Here is a 14073-nt window from a genome sequence, read left to right as displayed (position 1 = left end):
AAAAACCTATAAACATTTGAATTTTTTTCTATGCAGGGGCTCCGGCAAATTTTTTTTTTTTTAATTTTTTTCGAAATTTTCAAAAAATTACAAAAAAAAAATTACAAAAAAAAAACCCTCACCGTAATATAATCCTGCCAACGCACTTGCTAATATATCTTCTTCCCCAAGTCTGAAAACCCAACTATGCCAAGGTATGAACGAGAAAAAAAGATGAACGAATAACGTAAAAAATCATTGAACTGTTAGTTATTTTAATTATTGTATCTGTACCTTTTTCTTTTTTTCCCCCTTTTAATATTACTATCTTTGGCCTTGTACAGGCAAATCATGATAAACACCATTACAGCAACAAGTTCCTTATATGAGAGTCTCTTCTTTCCAAGGTCAAGCAAGGGATTCACCAATGGCAAAGCTACTTTGATATGATAATGGGGACAAAGTCGTGTAATAAACACCCTTTTATATTAAAACATTAAATTTTTCTGAAAAAATAAATTGAAAAAATAAATTTTTTGGAAAATATTTCAAATATTAAATTTTTTGAATCAAAAATTCATAACTATTCACAAAAAAAAAAAACAAAAAATCTATACCTATTCTAAAACAAAAAGAATTTTTTTATGAAATTAATTTCAAAAATCAAAAACTGTTCACAAACAATTAAAATTAAACTAAAAAATATCGAAAAGTCTAGAGCTGTTCGGAAAAAACTAAATTTCAAATATAAAATTGTTTGGAAAAAAAATTCCATTATTAAATTTTTTGGAAAAAAAATTCTAAAATCCATAACGATTAAGAGATAATTAAATATTTTGGAAAAAAATTGACAAATTTAATTAAATTTCAAATATCATATTTTCTATAATTAATAAAAAGTTCCTAAATTTGGAGGCGAAGGCTACAGCCCCTCCAGTGCTTCCCCTACGGACGCCCCTACATCGACATGTACAATATACACAAAACTTGATATTGGTGGGGATAAGCCTTTGTTACTGGAGATCCAAACTTTTCAGAAAATTGGGACTATGTCCAAGTCTTAATACATCTACAGGAGGAAACCAGAGTCCTGACAAGGTTTTTTTTCTTCTTCTTTTTTTTTTTTTTGGGAGGAGTTTAAAGTTAAGAAATTTCCATTTTTTCTTCTTCTTGAGATTCCTTTTTTTACCAGTCCTATAAGAATAAGTTTGTGCTCCATAGCGTCTTGAAACAAACGAGTAAAAAAATACCGTTTGAAAAACATAGTCATAGGATTGTTGATGGTTTTGAAAATGTATATGATAATAATAAATGATAACAAAGTAAGAATGGTCTGTGTCTATTTTTGAAGAAAGTGTACGATAAAAATTATGTAACTATTTATGTAAAAGAGTATATTAAGTATATAACAAACTCGCTTGTAAACATAAGAAGTATCATATGATCTAGTCAAATCCAGTTTAATTAGAAATGTGTGGAGATTCAGGATAAGAAAATAAAAAAACACACATTGGTTAGTGTTGTTTAAAAGACTTTATTTTTTGAGAGACTGAAATTTCTGAAACTGAGGATTTCATTCCTGTAACCAGACCTACAACAAAGTGTACTCCAAAATATAGAAGAGCAGACCAGAGTCGCGACTAGGGGCTTTTTTGGGAGAAGGATTTCTACAGGGGCGTCCGCAGGATGTTTTTTTTTTTTTTTTGGGGGAGGGGTTTTGTTTTTAGATTTTTTTATAATCCAAAAATTTAATTTAAAAAAAAAATGTGAAAAATTAAATTTTTAGAAAATAATTTGTAAATCAAATTTCAAATATAATTTTTTTTTTTAAATCCATAGCCATTCTCAATAACATAACTTTTTTGGAATTTTTTTTTCAAAAATTCATAACTTTTCCCAGAAAATAGAATTTTTGGAAAAAAAAAAGTTCAAAAATTAAATTTCAAATATTGAGTTTAAAAAAAAAATCAAAAATTAAATTTCTAATATTGAATTTTTAAAAAAGAAATTCAAAAAACCATAGCTATTTAAAAAAATTCAAAAGCTTAATTTTCGGGGAAAAAATCAAATATAAACTTTTAAAAAAAATGTAAATATTAAATTTTTTATAGAAAAATTCAAAAACCCATAACTATTCACAGAAAACCAATTTTTTTTGGAAAAAAATTTGAAAAATTATAATAAATTTTGTAGTAAAAAGCAAAATTTGCTTAATTGGGGGCTATAGCCCCTCCAGCCCACCCCCTGTGGATACCCCTATTCTAGTTAAAAAAACTACAATTATTTCATATTCATGATTTTTTATATGATAAATTTTGAATGACGAATTTAATTAATTTAAATTAACCGTGTCATCTACGAAATTAAGGAAATAAACGCATTTCCCCTCCCCTCCTGTATCAAGCATAGACATTGGAAGAAATGACACAGTTTCCGATCCTCAATTATACTCTAAGTCTAACAAGCATTTACATCTTTAACTCCCCAAACATTCCTCAGTGTTATTCTTCAATTCATCATTCAGGAGTACCTACACTTTATATTACTCAAGAATGAAATAATAATGGTAACTTTTTTAGAAATAGAAATTTAAAAAAAAATGTTTTTGTCGTAAAAAATATAGAAAAATAGTGCGTTAAACAATACTTAGGATCTACAACCCTTAGAATATACCTTTTTCTAGTGATGGGATGATCAAAATAAAAAATAACGATGCCAATTTCGATGTGATTCTTGTAAAAATTACCAATGCCGATTTGATTTTTTCATATTCTGAATAATAGTTAAAAAAATACAATTTTGGTCTAAGGGCGTCCAAATGATTATATTATGGGAGGACTTGGTTTTTAAAAAATTAATTTTTTTTTTGATAAAACATTTAAAAATTAACTGTCAGACATTATTTTTTTTTTTAAATTCACAAAAATTTTATTTTTTAAAGAAAAATTTTCAAAATCCATAACTATTTATAAAAAATTTATTTTCTTTGGGAAAAAATTACATTTCTATTTTTGAATTTCTTCAAGAAAAAAAAGTTAAAATATTATATTTTTGGGAGAAAAATTTCTTAAAATTCATAGCTATACACAGAAAATTAAATTTTTTGTCAAAAAATTAGAAAAATTTAATTTTTGGAAAAAAAAATTGAAATATTAAATTTTCTACTAAAAATCAAAAATTTCTTAATTTTTTGCTGGGTTATTTTTTCCATGAGTTATAAAAGTAATAAATATTTAAGTACCAGTAATTTAATATATTTTGCCGATTCCAATTAATCGTCCCATCACTATTTTTTACATACCACTTTACCACATAATATATTCAGTCGTGTGCATAACACGTTTGAGGTGTATGTACATTTACATAGAATCCTCTCTCATTTGCAATTTACTCTTTTCATTTTATAACTAAAAGATAATTAGTTATTACACAATCGTAAGAATTATAGCCTCTACCACTATCATTTATTGCTAATTTCATTTTAGGAACCTAAAATCAATATAAGAAGGTCTTTTGAAAAGTCCGTGCAAAGTCCGAGAGATGACAATACTGCCACGTATTGAGGTTATATTTAGTTAGTAGCATCTCTTGGAAGAACACACAACAACTTTCAGCCAGTTCGGTTCATTTCTTTCTCTTTGGCATTCGTTTGAATAGAAAAATTCGCTGGAAAGATTATGGCGACACTCTTTTGGAGTCGCAAGGAATAATTCTCATCGACTATCTGGAAAAAGGTAAAACTATTACAGTTGCATATTATTCATCGTTATTGGACTGTTTGAAAACCGGGCTGAAAGAAAAACGCAGACGATTGGTCCACAAAAAAGTCCTATTCCATCGTGGCAATAGGACCAGACTTAGCAGTTGTTGTGGCGAAATTAATGGAAGTAGGGTTCCGACTCCGGGATGCCAATAGGACTAGTAATCTCAAGCACCTTCACACTTTTGTCATCCATCACCTTATTATGGATTTCATCGAGGATTTCTGAACTTGGAGCCTCAACAGGGCATCCAGTACATTCAGCGTCACTTGTCACCACCTATAAATTGTTCTAATCAAAGGTGCAGAGTACCTATAATGTTTATCAAGTTTCTCTTTCATGTTCTGCAGCGTTTTGCCTTAAATAAAGTAATGCTACATCAACATACGAAATTATTCTACGTCCATTTTTTGAAAATCACTCCACTTCTTCGATTCAAACGAATGCCAAACAGAAAGAAATAAACCTATTTAGCTCAAAATTGATCTGCGTTCTTCTAAAAGATGTACTAACTAAACATTACCTCAATACGTCCTAGTAGTGCCATCCCTTGGACTTTGCACAGACTTTTCAAAGGACTCGTAATGAAGCCATTAATTCATACATTTTCAAGCCTCTCATGCTTTACCCTATTTGTATGCATATATATATTGACTGTCTTACTTGCACAACAGTAGAAAATATGAAGATAAAAGAAATGAATACAAAGTAGTCCAAAGCCGTCGCATAAGCCACCTGCGGGAGATCTGTTCGTGCCTCCAATCCCAGGAAAGTCATTGTTAAAACAGTTGTTACACCTATAATAGATTTGTCAGTTGTCAATCATTTGTTAAATTATCTAACCTAGATTAATTCGATCTGAAGTTGCTTCACGATTGAGCCAAAATGAAACCCAAGAAATGACGACAAGAAGAATGCAGGGACCATACACTTGAATCATAAAATTCCCCATATGTCTTTGTAGGTGAAAGTTGACTAAAAGTGTTGAATGTGCACCTTGTGAGATATATAAAAATATAGAAAATATTCAATTTATTTGTAAAGGTGTTTCAGGGGCATTTGGAGTATTTTATTTTGGAAGGTCTTTTTTTAGAGAAGAAAACTTTTTTTTATTTTTAAATTGCCCTACAAATATATAATTTATGGGTGATAACAGCAACATTCCTCGATTTTGGGAGGGTGCTCAAGCCCCTCCAAGAAACCCCCTGTAAACGCTCTTGGGTTTTAATTTCATACCGTTATTCACAATCACAGTGGAGTTTCCTGTCGGAGCTTGTATCAAGTCAAATTGTGAAAGTTTCATATCCGATGCAATGCTCACACCTCCGGCTGTAGTCCATACATATGCCAAATCCATCACTGAGTATCCAACTAGAAACAAATGTATGTGGATTAACTTGTGTAACAAAAAAATATTTTATTTTTTCGTTTAGAGGGGGAAAACATTTATATTCTAATTTATTAAACACAACTAAAAAAAAGGAATTTTAATTTTGAGATTGCTATTTGCTTTTAAGTTTTTGTAGTTCTACCTCAATTTTCATCTACAAAAAACCAAAAAAAGAAAAGAAAAAAGAAATGCAATAATGTAAAATATAATAATATAATGTTACAAGTATTCAAAAATGTCTTCATTTCTTCAATATCTACTTTTGAATTCGACGGAAACATTTACAGAAAATGTTAAATAGTAAAAATTTAACATTTTTGTTTAGGGACTTGTAAATTATTTAATATAAAGTATTGGATTTTAGAGTAAAGAAAAAATATTGAGCTTTACCCTAAAATTAATCTTTGTTGTAATAAATAAAATTATCGCAAAATTTTAATATTTTCATATCGATAAAATAAGATGTTAATGCCGGATCTTTTCATTCGGTCGTACTCACAAAACCTATTTATTACTCAAAATAATGGTATTAGATATTTTAATAGACATTTTTGTATTTTTTTGTCTTAAAAAGTAAATAAAAAAATGCTTTAGAAATATAAAAATGTCGTTACACATACGATTAATTATTATGTCAACTATATAAATTATATAACATAGTTATTTCAATTTATCCTTCATAAAAATAATATAGCAGTCTCTGTTTTTGACAATATCTTATGTAAATTGGTTTGTACTTATGTATGCAATCAATCAAATGGACATATACATTATACATGTTTGTATCAAACAATGGACATACATCTATTTCCATAGATTTAAATATTATGAGCTGCTGTTATGTTAAAAATAGGAAGCTGAAAATTAACGGGTTCACCCTGATAATTTGAAAGATGTTTTGGAGGAGAGCAGCCTAGCTGTCATGACGTTCATTAAATTAGCTGCTATTAGATGATAGAACTAAACAAAAATCCCACTCCATATCTAGCAATGATATAGGCAGGAATTACAACGATGTGGATCCTCAATTATACTCCGAGTCCAATACTTATAACTCCACAATAAATCCTCAGAGTTACTCTTCGTCTTTGATGCAAAAGTGACTCATTTATACCTATTGTTCTCTCTTCAAGGAAAAAATAATAATGAATGCAGCTTTGGAAAATAAAAAATCCTCTACAGATTGCATATACAAAAAGTGTGGGATCCACAATTTTCATATTGTTTAAGTTTATATCTATTTTCTACGTATTTAAACTTACAGCTTCCAATTTGAAGAGGACAACTTTGCTGATCCATTGGAAAATCTGCAAGATCCATATTACAACTGGCTTTGATAGTGAGTCTCTGTGAGTATAAAACCTTTCCTTCAGGGAAGAGACGCACAAATTTGTTTGGAGTTGTAATAGTATGAAGATAGGATTTACGACCATTATAGATATATGTATCCGGCTTCCAAATCTTGTTCAACATCTCTATACTTAATGCCAAGTTTTTCTGACCCGAGAAAGCCAGACGAGTATCGACCCAGGACTGTCGGAAGTAACAGTCCATGGAGTAACTCTAAAGTTATTTTTTAATTATGTAATTGTGTATTAGACTTAATATATAAAAAAGTGAATATTTCTTACCATGTCTACCTCAGAAATGGGTCCCATACTACGAACTTGGATATTGATTTCTACCAAGAGTGGAGGTCCTATGATATCAAAGAAATGATACATAATTCAATTAGATTTTACAATTTTCTCAACCCCATTTATGGGCCTAAAGTGGTTGTCAGTTATGCAAAATATTAAAATGTTCTATGTTTCTTTATTTAGAAGATGAAAATTTTTAATCTTGTGTTTGATTTCTAATTTTTTGGGTAGAGTTGGATCGGCTAAGGACTTAAATCTATATGGCTACTTTTTCTGACTTTTCTGTGTATCTTCACAGAAAGGAAAATGCTAGATCAAAGGTGGGTAAACTTTTTTTGTGAAAGGTCTACATAATTCTTCTTGTAAAGAAAATAATTCAGTTTTAGGATCGATACAACTCTATTTCTGGTTACTTTAAATCGTGGGCGTAAAAGTGCCCTTGAGAAAATTGCCCGTGGAAGATTGCCAGGGACCAAATTTTCCAATTAGGAAAATTTCATGATGAATAATAGCATATTATAAATTTCCTTAATATTATTTATGACAAATATTTAAAAAAAAAAAAAATTTTTTTTTTGTTCCATCCCCAAGGGAGTACCTTCAAGTGTGAATAATATTATTGCAATATATGAGGAGGAGGGGGGGGGGTAGTAACTAAGAGGGCCTAAGCTATTTATTTCCCCTCCTTTCTTACCAATCTTCTCAATCCATTTCTTAGATGATTCAATTGAATTTAAAAAATTGCACGGAAATTGTATTGGTATCATGAAGTTTAAACAAAATAGGAGTAATTTTCTCGCGGGCTATTTTCCCAACTAGCAATTTTCCTACAGGGTAATCTTCCATCCGCAATTTTCCAAGATCAGTTTTCCTAATACCACTTTAAATATATATTCCAGATGAAGGTGGAAGGGTTTTGCTGGTGCAGTCTGTCTTGTTACTGATACTACACTACTTTAGGTGACTTTTTAAAAAATATATAGTATAAAAATTAAAAAAGGAAATATTCATTCAATAGTTATTGTTCTTACCTCCGATCCCAGGTCGTAAACTATTGTCATACTGCTTTAAAAGGTTATTGAGAAGAAATGTAACATTACGTTGAGATTGGTTGAATGATTGAAAGTTGGACTGTTTGTAAGGTTTGGCTCTAATATAAAAAAAAATATATATATAAATGATGTGAACTATTTGGTTTTAAGAATGATGATCAGTGTTAGTTTAAAGGGGTGAGCATATGGGATATGTCCTGGGCCCCGCGTAGTTTATTACTACCCCCCTCCCCGTCCTGGAGTTGCTTAGAAGATCATCTTATATCCAAAAAGTTGGGCTAATTTTGAATTTGATTTTAACGCCCCCCTTACTAATTGAATACACATTTAAAAAAAGGGAACAATATATATATATTTTTTCTTCTGCTTTGTTACTTATATATTGCAAAAATTTCTTCTCTTGACAGCTTCTAATTGTATTTAGAACATTCATTATTGTGCAAAGAGATCGTATATTTTTTATAAAATTCAGATTTTCGAGTTTTTGTCATATTTTTCATTAAAAAAGTCAATAACTATTGTTTTATCAATTTACAGGAATTTTCCATGAAAGATTGTTTGATGTCTTCAAAAAGGGCGTACCATAAAAAACAACCAAGTTATGAATGGTTTTTCATTTGATCTTTAAACAATGAAAACTCACTTTAAAAAAAAACATGTTGATATATTTTTAAAATAGATTTATATCTTTTTAAACTGTGAACTTAGGGTATTTATTAACTGGGTAATTAAATTAAAGCAAATAATTAAATTAATAATGTAATTAAAGCTGTGAGGATCTGTTTAATGATTTTCATACAAAAATAAATCTCAAAATATATTTAAAATGAGAGGAAGAATTGAGCAAATGACGACTACACAAAAAATAAAAAAAATAATATATTGAGACAGATAGAGAAATGGTATTCGTAGTAATCGAATCTGTATACATATAATAGAGTTAGTGGGTGTCTTTTATAGGTACCCACGCCGTTAGGCATATGAGGTTGAAACTTTGCATGGATGCTTCTTTTGAACTTCTTCAGGATAACACTGAGTCCTTATTTTTTTTTTTTTTTTTTTGGGGGGGGTAATATAAAGGGGGCTTATTATATACATAAAACACAAAAATTGGTTTTTAGAGCTCCAAAAGACCAGATAGGAAGTTGTGTTATAAATCAAAAAGTGACTTACGTCTCAAAAAACAGCTATAGGTATGAGAACGTTTTCTAAATTTATTCAAAATCAGAAAAGTTATGGGCAAAATAAGAGATCGGTGAAAATTGCAGTTTAGTATTTTTTTTTCCCATGTGCAAAAAAATGGATTCCCATGGAATATTGGATTCGTAGTTAAAATAAAGTTTGTAGAAATTTGTCTACAAATTCGTTTGCATATAAATGAAACACATAAAAATTGATGTTTAACTGAAATATCTGTCCGTTTCTAAATCATATTTCAATTTTTTTTCTTGTTTTTTCATCAAACGTCAATTTTGAATTTTAAAGATGAAATGCTACAACACGATGCATTTTGAACGTTAAACTATACACTTAAATATAATATAATAATAGAACTTTTCGGAACATTTTATCAAATAATTTTTGCAATATTATAAATAAATTATATTAATAACTTTTTTACACTTTTCTCGCGGTTTTCGATTTGGCAATTTTTTTGACAAAAAAATAAAAAAAAGATCGATTTATCATCTAGAAAAACTTTTTCATGTAAATATGTTGGTATGTTATTTGAATATACAGGTGCTCTAAACTCTAACATTTAGAACATTTCATTGACCACTGTAAATGACCTTTATTGCCTCGAGGAACGCCGGGTAACCCTTTACCTGTTATGAATAAAAATTAATTTCATTATATAATATTAATTTGCCATCAAATTGGGTAGCCCATAAAACAGCGTTGGAAACCCTAGACTGTTCATAGAGTCCGTTAGGTTTTTGGTTGCATCAAATTAATTCGACCATTTAAAAAATTTATATCTAGACCGGTCTCATAAAAAATCGGTTAAAATTATTTATGTTATCGAAGATAATTATAAGGCTGCACCGCAGAGCCGAGTTTGTGGAGCCCGGTTAGTTTGTTTGATTAAAAAAAAAAACTAATTCGAAAATAAATTCAAATTTCCAGAAAGGAAAGAAAAAAGTGTGCCCCATAATTATCCTTGCTCCTAACACATTTCCCGCTAAAAACGGCACGATTCCGCTATTAAAAATATTGAAAATACTTACTCCGGAGATTTATTACCAAGGACAAGAAGTATGATGTGGACAGATACCAGGGATGGCTTCATGGTATGAAGTTTCTAAGAAGAAAATATGACGTATTAGTCAATAGTATTGAGTTATTCAAAACAAAATGAAGATGGGTAACTTTGGTGCCTAGTCCCTACATTTCTATGACAATCCTTGGATTGAATGGATTATATTCTTTAAACATTTTTTTCGTTATTGATTTATATATCTTAATGTCTTTTAATGTTACATAATTAATTAGTTATGTAACAAACGTATACATAATGTGATTATGTGACAATTTTAAAATGAATTTATAAATTTAACTTTCTCAACCAAGAATAATATTTATTTTCTTTTCAAAAAAAGAAAAAGAAACCAAAAAGATACTTCAGAGTGAATGAAATATATTGGATGTATATAATATATCTACATAATATGTAATATAGAATTATTAAATAACATAGATCGCAACACTGATTGTATTCTACAACCTTTTTTTCTTTTTTCCACTTCTTTTTTTTTATTTTTGATGACAGATCAAAATTTATATTTGTGAACAGCATTTAATAATACGAATATTTAAATCTATCTTGGATTCTCAAACATGACGTTTACCTTTTCAACACCATTTCTATATGTTTTATACAAGGTGTAACTTGTATAAGCAAATTGTACATGTTGCAACCCAAAAATGATATGAGGTATTTTAAATGAAGAATTTACAGTATTTCTGGTGATTCACAAGAAATTAATTTCTTTGGAAAAAAATAGTGATGGGAAGATTAATCGGAATCAAAATTCGGATGTTTTTTCCCTAATTGGGATTGCCATCGGGAAAATAATGTTTAATTAGCGATTGCAATTTTTATTTATTACTTTAATTTAACTTAATATTACTTTCCTAAGTTATGAAAAATAATAGCCCCATCCCCAAAAATAAAGGAATTTTTGCTTTTTACTAGAAACTTTAACATTTGAAATTAAATTAAATTTTTCAAATTTCTGGAAAAATTAAATTTTACAAATTTTTCATGAAAAAAATTAAATTTTACAAATTTTTCATGAAAAAAATTAAATTTTACAAATTTTTCATGAAAAAAATTAAATTTTACAAATTTTTCATGAAAAAAATTAAATTTCTTTAAATAACTATGTATTTTGAAATTTTTCAACAAAAAACTTTATATTTGAAATTTAATTTTCCAATTTTTTTTGGAAAACAGATGGAAATTTTTGAAATTTTTACAAAAAATTTAATTTTTTATGAATAGCTCGGGATTTTGGAAATTTTTTTTTTCAAAAAATAGTTAACTTTTTGATTGATTTTTTATAATAAAAAAATTTTAGTTTTTAGATTCTTTTTTTTTTCAAAAAATTCCAATAACCATGCCCCCTAAAATATAAATCTGTGGACGACCCTGATAGCAAAGTGGTATTTTTTAACTATTATTAAATCAAAGAATCGACATCGGCAATTGGATTTTTTTTTTTTTTAATAGCCATCACTAATTTTTTTCAAAAATCCACAGCTGTTCATTAAAAAAATTCATAAATTAAATATCAAATGGTGAATTTTTATCTTTATTAAAGTCATTATCTAAATAATTCCGAGTGACATCCTATTTTTCCGGCTCTGATACGAGAGAGAAAGCACATCTGGTACAAGAATAAGTTCTTTGAAACAAGTCACTTGATTGTATTTTACATGCCCCTTCATTAAACAAATAAACATATGTATGTTAAACCTTTTTTTTTTTTTTTTTGCTGACATAATAATAAAGAAATATTTATACAATTTATCATCATTCTTTTTCAATAAAGTGGCGTCACAAAACACGCGTGACTTTATTTGATATTAAGTCGTACATATTTTGTTATATAGTCTACTGCATAGTATTACCAATATGAATTTCCTCATTAGGATAAGTGTTGTATGGATCCTTATTTAGGACTGAAGACGCCAGTCCCTTCCAGTTAAGTCTCGGTCTGATACAGTTCTGTCCTCCATATAAGTCCTAAAACTTATAAAGTTCGGTCCTTGAAGACGTAAATCAACTTTATTTTATATTTATTGTATCAGTTCTTGTACTGAAAGTCCGAAGGACTAACTTTCTCAAGGACCTGTCCTAATATCCTTATATATTCTTATAGTCCTTATATATTCTGTCCTGACTGGACAGAATATATAAGGACTAAAACTAAACTAATAGAATATAAAAATTAGTGAAGGGACGATTCAAAAAATAAAAAAATCCTAATGCGATTCTAGTAAAAATTCCCGATTCTGATTCTTTATTATTTTAAGTAATACTTGAAAAATACCATTTTAATTAAATTTTCAAATTTCAAATATTGAAAAAGATTCACTTGCAAAACCCGTGGGGTTGCGTGTATTATAGCATATTAGAAGGATTCCTTGGTTCTTAGACACACGTCGACAGTAGAGTTTAGACTGTATTATTGTCCATTACTCCACCTGTACAACCTGAGAACCGGCGTGTATTTTGGGATATTATGAGGTTTCCTTGATGTTCAAGGAAGCAGTTGCAATACTACGAGGTCAGCGTCTGACCTAGAATAAAGCAACCACTTTCTCATCGTGTGGAAGATGAGAGCCTATACTGTAGTAAACTTATACCCATAAAACCAAAATGAGAATTATTCTTAAAATTTTACGGTCTTAATTTTTGTTTTTATATTTAGCAGAAGAATTCTTATTTAACTTTTAATTTCTAAATGTCCCAGGCAAAAAATTTCGAAATATTAATTTTTTTATAAAAAAATGTTAAAAATCTTTAGCTGTTCTCAAAAAAATTTCAAAAATTTAATTTTTCGGAGAAAAATTTCAAAAAAATATATAGTTATTTACAAATAATTAAATTTTTGGGGAAAAGAATTGGGAAAATTAAACTTTTTGAAAAAAAAAAATCATATATTAAGTTTTAAAGTACAAATTATTATTATTATTTTTTTTTTCATAACTTTGTAAAGTAATTAATAATTAAATACCGGTAATATGTAAATAAGAATCGCAATCGTAAATTAAATATTATTTTATATTAATATCCCAAAATACACCCCATCTCTCAGGTTATGCAGCTGAAGTACTGGGCCTCAAGGCAGTTTAAACTGCATCACCGCTGCATTTCTAAGAACCAAGAACCTCTTCTAATATAAACCCAATACACCACCTTCTACGGGTTGTGGGATGCTGGTCCCTGAGGCAGGTTAAATTCTTCCACCACCGCTTCCCTGAGCATCAATGAACCCTTCTAAGATCCAAAATACACCCCGCCATCAGGTTGTACAGGCAAAGTGCTAAAAAATGTTATTTAAGGGCCGCCATGGCCTTAAAGATAAAAAACAATTGTTAACAGAACCGTTTCTGGAGCGTTATGAACTTACATGAAAATTTTCAGCAAGCCCCATCTATTGGTTCTGCCGTGATTGAAGGACAAACATACTCACACACGGATATTCACCTTTAATATATAGATTAAGATAAAATAAAAATAAAAAAACACGATAGCGGTTCGAATGGTAGAATTGCTAGTCACTTAACTCTCCGTTGTCCATTATAATATCATTACACTGATGGATTATTGATATTGGACAAGACTCGAGGCCTGAAACTTTGGTTGGTTCTAGCCATACATACTGCTATTAACCAAATTAGATAATTTCAAGATTGTCTAATAGTTTTTTTAGAGTCGTTTCTGTTGTCATAAAATATGTATTTACATTTATTCAATGAATAAATTAATTGATTGAATTAAAAATTGACAAAGAAATTTACATTAATATTTGTTTTACAAGTTAATGAAGTTTGAGCTGGATTCTCATTTAAATGAATGAATACATAGAATTATAATATTCATATTCTTTGTTAAATATCAATGAAAACCATTATTACAAACGTAGTAGCATATTCAAATGTAATTGTACCATACTAAAAAAATTAAATACCCTTAAAAATTCGTTTAATGAGCCTATAAATAATTTGTTATCGATCTCATA

The 14073-nt window shown here is 28.8% G+C and overlaps 1 protein-coding gene and 1 long non-coding RNA gene across 3 annotated transcripts in view; one reads left to right on the top strand and one right to left on the bottom strand.

The window, feature by feature from the left end:
- LOC121117709 (gamma-aminobutyric acid receptor subunit alpha-6) overlaps positions 1 to 14073 on the bottom strand; it is a 38681-nt gene that overhangs the window by 2237 nt on the left and 22371 nt on the right. For both annotated transcript variants that reach the window (XM_040712191.2, XM_071888246.1), the window contains 7 exons: positions 10051 to 10124; positions 7802 to 7920; positions 6762 to 6829; positions 6393 to 6693; positions 4977 to 5111; positions 4584 to 4736; positions 4404 to 4537 (listed from right to left, as the gene is read on the bottom strand). In XM_040712191.2, the coding sequence (XP_040568125.1) occupies positions 4404 to 4537; positions 4584 to 4736; positions 4977 to 5111; positions 6393 to 6693; positions 6762 to 6829; positions 7802 to 7920; positions 10051 to 10124 (984 nt within the window). The remainder of the gene's footprint in view (positions 1 to 4403; positions 4538 to 4583; positions 4737 to 4976; positions 5112 to 6392; positions 6694 to 6761; positions 6830 to 7801; positions 7921 to 10050; positions 10125 to 14073) is intronic.
- LOC121117713 (uncharacterized) lies at positions 3303 to 4775 on the top strand. Its single transcript, XR_005864224.2, has 2 exons — positions 3303 to 3414; positions 3465 to 4775. It is a non-coding gene; the product is annotated as an uncharacterized lncRNA (long non-coding RNA).

This window comes from Lepeophtheirus salmonis, chromosome 5 (assembly GCF_016086655.4).
Source record: "Lepeophtheirus salmonis chromosome 5, UVic_Lsal_1.4, whole genome shotgun sequence".
NCBI lineage: Eukaryota > Metazoa > Arthropoda > Copepoda > Siphonostomatoida > Caligidae > Lepeophtheirus > Lepeophtheirus salmonis.
The sequence above is the reverse complement of the archived record's forward strand: the minus strand, read 5'-3'. Positions and strand labels throughout refer to the sequence as shown.